Here is a 9,809-nt window from a genome sequence, read left to right on the forward strand (position 1 = left end):
TGCTTGTACGAGTCGATGACGTATTTGACATCACGGAACTCCTTGTTGGAGTCGGCGCACCGCGCACAGCTGCTGGACCGGGGTGGGGTCTCCACGGCAAGAAAACCCGTGTGGTGTCCGGTGGTTTTGCCAAGACCTCCTTCCGTTACAAGCCTGAAGGCGAGCAAAAAGCGAAACTTCGGGGGTCGTCGAGGGATCCGGATCGTTCCTTTCCCTCTCTCGCCCGCTCGCTACCCAACCGCCGCCGCCCTCACCGCCGGCGTTCTCGCCGCCAGCGACGGACGGCGCACACCGCAGGGACCCAGGCCCGCCTCCCACCCGAACGTCTTCGCCGCCCTCGCCGGGGAGGCGTCGCCCCCGACCCCGCCCCCCACCCCCGCCCCGGCCCTCGCGCTCTATTGGCACTGGACTGGCGCGGGGTGGCGCGGAGACCGGTCCCCGCCTCGAGATCGTTCCGTGCTATGTCGGTGAGTTCCCCAAGCTTGCCCCTGTGTCCGGTGCCTCCTCGCTGCTGCGGCAGGAGGAATTGAATTGAACCCTAACCACCGGTCACTCAGGCGCGGATTCGCGCCCGCTTCGTGGCGCTGCTGCCTAACTTAGCGTGCTCCACCCGCCCCTTTAGTTCGATTAGACTTGCAGTATCCAGCGCGCAGGCTCAATTTATCTGCCTGCAGAGCACCCTGGCTGGCCGCATGGGTGTTTTCTAGAATCAGTGGCCCGGCTCAATCCCCATGCCCTAACTGCATCCTGGATACACGGGTGTTTCAGGGGGCACCTGTCCTGGATACACTGGTGTTTCAGGGGCTGTTTCTGGACCAATTGAGTTCATGTGCTGCAACTGAGAGCCTGTAGCCATGCTTCCTGGCTATCACCATTGGTTACAATGCTGGGTTTTTGTAGTAATAGTTATGATTGCTGTGTGTGCAGTTTTGGTGTCTCGAATAGGCCCGTTGCTGCCTGGCCAGAGATCCTTTATGTAGGGTATCCTATGTATATTGTCAGAAGCATCTTGTATTGAATTAGTATGGTGGCCTGCTGGCCTGCTCTCTCTAGTGCTTTGTTTTGCCAATTGTGGATTATTTTTGGACCTTTACCACTAGTAACTGTACATGAGGTTGATTGATTATCTGATTGGGCGGTCTTTTGTCTAGTGCTTGGCCTATTTTTCTTTGAAGTGCCTCTAGACTGATTGGGATAGTAATGTCTTTGTGTACACGGAAACCTGTTGCTAGCATTTGTCTGCTTGAATTTTTTTCTCAATCCTTTTTCATTGTAACTGCTGTACTTTACATGCCTCGGGTAATCCTCCTATCCTCCAAAAGGAAAAATAAAAACCTGAGCAGAATGGTATCCTATTCTCAGTATTCTGTTAACTGAGCAAGTATCAAGCTGATATCTGGTCATGTTATGACATTAGTTATTATTGCTGATGGGCCTAAGACAAACTTTTGCACCGATTAGGTCATAGCTTTGATCTGCTAGCTGTTATATATCGCGCAAGGATTCTGTCTGCTGACATATATATAGATGCTATGTAACACAAAAGAGAAATAGAAAATGCTAATATGGGCTGAATTCTTCACTTGGTATGCTCCATTTATAACATCTGAATCGTCCTTACCTCACTACTCTTTGGAACCGATTAGAGTTTTTTTTTTTCAAAATAATGTTTGGTTTGCTAAAATCACAGTGCTTTACACATGACAATTGACATGTAATTCCATAGTATTTCAAATAAGAGAGGGGAAACCTGTTCATTACTTTTGATGGTGACACCATATGTGGTTATGCATTGTCTATTGATGTTTGCATGGTCATGGGATTTAACATGTCTGTGTGGTATGTAGATATGTAGTAATGTATATCATGTTTGTTCATTACAGAACCAGTTCACTTTACCTGTACACATTTGTTGTTACATTCTTTCCTAATTGAATTTCAGGTGAAGATGCTCTTTGCATAGTTCAAGCTCCAATCTGATGGATTCTGATGACAAGAAGTTTGGAAACGGTAGGGTTTGGGTTAAAACTCACCTAAAAGAATGAAATGCACCGTGGGTCCTTAAACAATTTCTGCATTCTCATCTAAGCCCATGAACTCTCAAATTGATCATCTGATCCTTCAACTTTTCAAGTGGTCCATTTTATGTTCACTCTAGGTCCAATCATGGACTTGAATTTACACTTTGAATGAATCACTTGAAAAGTTAAAGGACCTAGATGATTACTTTGAGAGTTCATGGACCCAGATGGGAATATGTGGAAAGTTTAGGGACGCACGGTTCATTTCACCCTAAATATGCATTTGGTGGACAAGCAATTTTCAGAAATGAAATTGTTAATATGGGTGGTTAGCTTTTGTTGGGGTCCTGATTCCTGATCTCCAGGTGCATAAACAACATGCTAAGTGATAAGTCCTCACCTAGCATAGGTTGCCTCCAAGTTACCATTACCAGTATTATGCCAGCCAAGTAGCACTATCTGAAATTTTGATTGTGTGGCTGGTATTATCAACCAGAATGGTTAGTGCTGGAAAGGAACAAAAATGAATTTGTTTTATGGAAGCAGGTAATCATTATTTGTGATCCCTATGTTTCCCACTTCCCCTTATGACAATTATTCAGTATGCAAATCTGAAATGCTAAATTCTAATTCATGTGGGCACAAAGCAACAGACTGGTATTAATATCACAGCTTGCTTGATTACGAGTTATCCTCATTAGCTTGCAAGAAATTAGTAATAATTATATGCTTAGAATTTTAAATACAAACTTTTGGTGCTGATTCTTTTGCCAGCTTAGGCCAGTATGTCCTGTAGCCAGCTGTTTACTGCAGTTCTTTTAACAATGGGCAAACAAAAAGATGGCATGTCCAACAACTGAGTGTCGCGGAAATGCGTATGTTGCGTTGGATTTGTGGTCATACAAGGATGGATCGAGTTCGGAATGATGATATACGTGACCGTCTAGGGGTAGCACCAATTGAAGAAAAGCTTGTCCAACATCGGTTGAGGTGGTTTGGCCATGTCCAAAGGAGACCTTCAGAGGCACATCGTGGAGTTCTAAGTCGAGATATCAATGTGAGGAGAGGTAGAGGAAGACCGAAGCTGACATGGGGGGAGGCAATAAAAAGAGATTTAAAGGGTTGGGATATACCTAGAGATCTTTGTTTGGATAGGAGTGCTTGGAAAACAGCTATTGACGTGCCTGAACCGTGACTAGAGGCTCATGTTGGGTTTCAACTCTAGCCTACCCCAACTTGCTTGGGACTAAAAGGCTTTGCTGCTGCTGTTGTTGTTTTAACAATGGGCAAAAATTCACCTGCTTTGACTTATTCATAGTTCACAACGTGTTAGTTGGACATTTAGTATTTTGTGACAATACTGCATCTAATGTCTATTGTAAGCTAGATTAAATTTTGCTTCATAGATATATCAGTGCATCTATCTTTTCTGGAACCTTATTCGCCGGCTATGTGGTTGTTTGATATATCATCTCTCTATGTATTTCAGGGCCAAGGGAGCTCACTGGTGCTGTTGATTTGATCAGCCACTACAAACTGCTGTCACACCATGATTTCTTTTGCAAGAAACCTTTGCCACTGGCAATATCAGATACACATTATCTTCACAATGTTGTGGGAGACACTGAAATTCGCAAAGGAGAAGGAATGGAGTTAGATCAACTTGTTCAGAATGCATATATGAGGGATAAACCTGCTTATATTCAGCCCTTTGATATGGAAACACTGGGGCAAGCATTCCAACTTCGAGAAACAGCTCCTGTGGATTTGCCCTCTGTAAGATCCTTTCTAGCATCTCACTTCTTTTATGGCATTATTAGATTTGCTCATTGTACTGTTTACAACATATACCATATCAACAGACTGAAAAGGGCATACCGACTATTTCGGGTAAACCAAAAAGTGAGTCCAAGGACAAAGAGAAGAAGCATAAAAAGCACAAAGACAAAGACAGGGACAAAGACAAGGAACATAAGAGGCACAAACATCGGCATAAGGATCGGAGTAAGGACAAAGATAAAGACAAAGACAAGGATAAGAAAAAAGATAAAAGTGGTCATCATGATTCTGATTCAAAGAAACATCATGAAAAGGTTGGTCCATTTTCTGTATGTTCAAAAACTCTGAATAGCTTCATTTCAAACCATATACCTTTTGATGGGCAATGCCCACCATTTGTATCAGAAGAGGAAGCATGAGGAAACAGAAGATTCAGCGGATGTGCATAAGCACAAGAAGAGTAAGGTAGCACACTGCTATTATTTCCTTGCTGATACAATAACTCTCATAGAGAGAATTTGTCGCTTTGTTGTTAACGTGGCTGATCAACTTATGGCAGCATAAGAGCTCCAAAACTGATGAGACGGGGAATGGACTTAGTTAACACTTCCTAGTTCTTTCTTGAATGCTTGTAATTTGCTGTTAAAAGGAGACTGATGGTTTCTGCCATCAAAACCTGTGCAGAATAATGGTACGTGCTTCTTTACTTCCCTATTGGATTCAATTTGTTTTTCATGTAACGTTTTTTTTTAGATTCTGTTGTTCAGTGATCTGGCTTGCATAACGTGTCTTAATTTGGGCGGTTTCTGTTTATCGATGCAAATGTTTCAGTTAGAGGTGCATTGTCAACATGTCTTAAGCCATTTTAAGAGGCATCCCTATGAGGCTATGACCTAACATTAGTCTCATCTGATTTTTAGCTCCATCTCTAGAATATCTGAATATGCAATGGCATCGACAGCTACTCAGATTCTATGTGGACACTTAACTGTTCAATTTTTCCTTTGTACTCGTCCTAAAATGGTAGTAATAATAGTTATATGTTCCTTTGATGGTTGTCTGTAGTGATGCAATGTTGATGAACTTGTTAGCCGTCTTATAGCATGGTGTGACTTTATGTAGACCATAACGCATAACAATTGATATGGAGCATAACAGTATATTTCTGAAAATACCTGTGTGCTCTGTGCTTGTTTATGTACCACAGAGAAACATGTCAAAGTCAAGTCTTAATAATCGACACTTTTACAAAACAATCAATAAACTAGTGTGTTCTGAACGATATGCTAATTTTTATGTTTGTTTGGATGGTGCAGGGTGCCATGAGTTGGAGGTCTTGATAAGAACATGACAGTATTTTTGCAGTCTCCATTTTGAGGAAAATTGAATTTGTTAACATAGGACTAATCCTTCGAACTGTGCCAACTTTCTGTTCCTCCCTGAAGAATTGGTTGTAGGAGCGATTGAAAGGATATGCAATGAGACTGTTTCGATTGAAGAGCTAGCACACTTATTGATACTAGGCGGCGGCTTTGAACTCCTGAGTCCTGAGTCCTGAGTCCTGATGTAGCGTGCATGAGTAGCTGTGGATGGTTATACAGTTTGTAGTCTAGAGATGTAGTTGAGGGCAGGGAATTGGAAATAATTTCGTGTTCCCGTCGTACCGACCTTGATTCATAGAGTAGGATGATTTGCTGTTTAACCAGTAGCTAAATTAAATGTTGGTAGTCAGTTCCAAGTTTATTTTCCATGGTAACTGCTTTCTTGTGCCAATATCCGGAGTTGATCGACATGGAATGAATTGGGGTCAAATTAGCACACTGCTTGTTTAACCATGATGAATGTTATTACAAAGTATGGTTATTGGTTCGTGATGCGACCTTTTGCGTGATTTGTGCCACACGTTTAATCATTTTAGCTACTTGCTGCTAAGTCAACTTGCACCAGATAGCCAGAAAGTTGCAAAAAAGCTTCCTTGCTCGCTCGCGCGCTCTCTCTCTCTCTCTCTCTCTCTCTCTCTCTGGATGACTGGATGGGATTCTCTCTTCCATCTCCGACTCTCTGGAAGGGATATTTCTTCCAGCTCCGAGCCTCCGACTCGTCGAGTGGCCTGTCGTGCGTGTCCGGCTCCTGATCTGGTTTGGGAGCAAACTCATCGCCGGCATGGTAGCCGCTTGGCATCACCAGCATGTAAGGCTGGATATCGAGCCGACTGCAGTTTTTTCGAGTTTTTTTTTTTTGAAAATTTGCATAATCTTATTTATCAGTCTCCTGAGTTATTTAAGACCCAACTTCATGCTAAGCTTAACGAGCCGAGCCGAAGTCAAAAGTCATTCCAAATCAAGTCATTTTTATTTTAAAAGAAAAACAAATTCAATCATAGTACTTTTGTACCGAGCCACCGAGCTAGCTCAATGAGTTTTTTTTTCCAGTTCAGCATGGTGCCCGAATTTTTTTTATTCTTTGGCCCTTTTTTTTTGAAAGTTTTTCATAAATATGCCCCTGGAGGTATGCTTTCAAAATTTAGACCCCCACCTCGACGCCAGAGTCATTTGGCGCCGAGCTTACACATCTCGGCGCCAATGTCTTTGACACCTAGGTCTTGGGGCCACGTCGGCATCAACGCAGACGTGGAGGTGACCTGACAGCTAGCTTGGCGCCACATATCTTGGCGCGCCTAGCCGGCTGACTATTGGGCCCTCCCGATCTCTGTCAATTCATTCCCTCTCCCTCACCCACTCGGCCTGACTCCCTCTCTCTCCCTCACTCCGTCGCCGCCACCGCGCCTCCCGCGCACCACCGCGCTGTCTCCCCTCGGCCATCCGCGTCCCCAGCGCCGCCCGCCACCCCGGCCGGCCCTCCCCGCCGGCGACCCTAGCCCGCGACCGCGCTGGCCCGCCCCATGCCACACCGCCCTCCCTTGCCGGCTGCCCCCCTGCTACGCCGGTCGGCAAAGGGGCAGCGGGGGCCGTGCCCAGGTGGCCGGGGGCCTGGTGCCTGCCTCCCATGGCCGCACGCCCCCGCCCGCCTTGCCGCTGTGGTGGCCGGCCGGGAGGACGCGTTGGCGCACCAGGGACGCACGACAGCTTCCCCACGGCCGCCTCTGCCTCCTGTCGACCGGCTCGTATCCCGTGCACCGGCTGCGCCTCCCCTACAATCAAGCAAGGTACATTAGTTTGTTAATTTTCTTCTTATTTGACAATAGTTAGTTAGTTAATATGGTAGTGATTTAGATAGGTAGAAAGATATTTAGATAGATATGTAGATTGATGGATGCTTTACATAGTTAGTTAAATAGTTATATAGTTAGTTACATAGTTAGTTAGTTAGTTACTTGACATAATTAGTAGTACTTAGTAGTTAGTAGTGAATTGATAGTATCTATTTAGTTAGTTATTACGTACTAGAGACCTTGTACTTAGTATGTTTCATTCATATTGGACTAAAGGAAATGTGCTTCGTTATGTGTATGAACTAGATGGACAACCTAGTGAGCATATATCATGAAGGCACCGTGGAAAGAGATCGTTGTGGATATGTTGAGTTTGTTGAGATGCAAAGCGAGCCTGTGTTATTCAATGAGAAGCCTTCATTTAGTGAGTTGGTTGCAAGGGCTCGGGAGGAGCTACATTGCCATGGAGATGATGATGATGATGATGGTGGCATCACAGTTGAGGGTGTACTTCACCTAGGTTCCCCTCCCAACATCCTAAGGAAGATGATCCGAATTGGGTGTGCGGATCAGTGGAAAAACTATGTGAGATCGGCTATGAAGAACCAATTCTAAAGTTTGGACGTGGTTGTGCGTCGGGTGGTACTTGATCGCATCCCTCATGGGTTTTCCCTGCCAATGAGTCAGTAGGCACACTTTGACCCTCCCATCTCAAAACCTGATATGGATGCGGAGGTTGCGCCTACGGTTCCCGATGCCCAATCTGCCCTCAATGAGGTCCATATTTCTGAGGCAGTTGGAGATGATTGTTGGACTCATGATGTTGTAGCAGATCCTCCTCAGGGGATCCCTTTGACACAGAATCATTTGAGTAAGTGTCTTATCCGCATCCTTTGGAGCTTACCCTCTTCCTTTCATCCATTTTTCTCATTCGTTCCTCGTATTTCTGCTTATGTTGCAGGAGACATTCTCGACAATGTGGATGTGCCTCCTGTTGCTACGCAAGTGCACAATGGAGATGAATTCTGTGCCTCCAATAGTGTTGAAATTATGAATGATTCAGATCCATATGAGATCGCAAGGGCTGTTGATTCTGATGATGATCGTCCTGTTGGAGAGCTGACGGAGAGTGACGTTGAGATGCTGAAGCGTATCTTCCTCGGCCACCGTGATCCAAGAGTTCACGAGTTCAGCGATCTTGCTCATTTCGACCAGGCATTTGTAGAAGGACAGGATGATGAGTTGCTAGAAGCTCCTGAGGCCGGCCCTAGCATGGTAATTGAGAAGGGGAGGGTTTTCAAGGACCTCCCTGCATTGAAGAGGTGGTTACAACAGTTTGCAGTGATACACAAAAGACCTTATAAGGTCCTGTATTCATATGTGGAGCGGTGTTATACAATTGTTTGTGACAAGGAACGCTGCCAATGGAGGGTTTGTGCAAGGAAGCAAAAGGTCACCAGAAAGTGGAAGATCACAAAAGTTGTTGGGCCATACACTTGTGCTGAACATGTGCTCACATTGAAGCATCGGTAGTTGACATCTACCCTCATTGCCAAGCGGTTGATGGGAATATTGCAGGGAGAACCCAACATGAAGGTTAGGACAATTATAAGGACCGTTGAGGCATTGTATGGAGGTTTTATGATAACGTATGTTAAAGCTTGGAGGGCTAAGCAGCGTGCGTGGAAGATGATATATGGGGACTTGGAGGATGGGTATGAGCAGCTGTCAGTACTTTTTAATGCAATCAAAGCGGTGAATCCAGACAAGCATTATGAGTACATCCCAAAACCAAACGCATGGAAGGATGGGAGGCAGATATTCTTCCGTGCTTTCTGGTGCTTCCCTCAGTGTGTCGAGGCCTTTAGGCACTGTTGTCCCATCTTCTCCATTGATGGTACGTTCTTGATTGGCAAGTACCAAGGCACACTTCTTATAGCCATATCCTATGACGCAAACAAGTTGGTTCATTTGGCATTTGCTTTGGTTGAGAAGGAGAACAATGATAGTTGGGGATGGTTCTTGAGGCTAGTCCGGATACATGTGGTTGGGCCTAGCAAGGAGATTGGCGTCATATCTGATAGGCACCAGGGTATACTTAAGGCCATGCGAGAGAGCAGATAGAGGGGTATGCACCTTTGCACCATCGTTGGTGTACTCGGCACCTTGCTAAGAATCTACTCTGGAAGGATGGTGTGAAGGATAACTTTGATATGTTCTAGGAGGCTGCTCGATAGCTTGAGGACAAGTACTTTCAGAAAAAAGTTGGAGCAGGTTTGATGAGAGATTTGGAGAAATGGACAAGAGCTCACGACGTCGGTGGATGGAGGTACGAGTTTCAGTGTAGCAACATGGCCGAGTCATTCAATAAGTTGTTGTGGGGATACGTGGTATGCCCGTAAATGCTATCGTGCAATTAACCTTTTATAAGCTTGTTGCCTGGTTCAATGATAGGCACGCCCATGCAATGAAGTTGCAGAGTGATGGAGAGATATGGGCTCCAAAACCAAAGGAACACCTAGAGAAGGCAAATGAAAGGGCTGGCACATATGAGGTTACATGTTTTGACCATGCCACAGGGACTTATTAGGTCATGCATAGGGGCAGTACAATGTCCAATGGTGAGGTCTGAGAGTCGAGGATGCATGTGGTAGTCCTCCAAGATTTCTCATGCACTTATGGTAAACCAAGGCAATACCACTTTCTATATTCTCATTTGGTGGCAGCAGCTAGGAATCGCAACTATGATATCGAGAGCAAGATACCTCACGAGTATAGTGTCGACACGCCCGTGCACACACGGAGCCCCGCTATGTGCCTTTCTGAGACCCTAGAGA

General features: G+C 45.1%; 1 protein-coding gene across 3 annotated transcripts; it reads left to right on the plus strand.

The window, feature by feature from the left end:
* Positions 1-121: 121 nt before the first annotated feature.
* On the plus strand, positions 122-5,688 carry LOC136509196 (mediator of RNA polymerase II transcription subunit 19a-like). 3 transcript variants are annotated; one of them, XM_066504023.1, is made up of 7 exons: positions 122-467; positions 1,943-2,010; positions 3,511-3,797; positions 3,884-4,114; positions 4,209-4,265; positions 4,360-4,491; positions 5,117-5,688. In XM_066504023.1, exons 2-6 carry the CDS (start codon positions 1,980-1,982, stop codon positions 4,402-4,404), a joined length of 651 nt encoding a protein of 216 aa, XP_066360120.1. In that variant the 5' UTR covers positions 122-467; positions 1,943-1,979; the 3' UTR covers positions 4,405-4,491; positions 5,117-5,688. The 3 variants fall into 3 exon arrangements, with proteins under 3 accessions (XP_066360120.1, XP_066360119.1, XP_066360121.1); XM_066504022.1 differs by having other exon boundaries at positions 140-467; positions 4,206-4,265; XM_066504024.1 differs by lacking the exons at positions 122-467; positions 1,943-2,010 and adding an exon at positions 2,051-2,567 and having other exon boundaries at positions 4,206-4,265.
* Positions 5,689-9,809: the final 4,121 nt, after the last annotated feature.

Source organism: Miscanthus floridulus, chromosome 15 (assembly GCF_019320115.1).
Source record: "Miscanthus floridulus cultivar M001 chromosome 15, ASM1932011v1, whole genome shotgun sequence".
Taxonomy (NCBI): Eukaryota; Viridiplantae; Streptophyta; class Magnoliopsida; order Poales; family Poaceae; genus Miscanthus; species Miscanthus floridulus.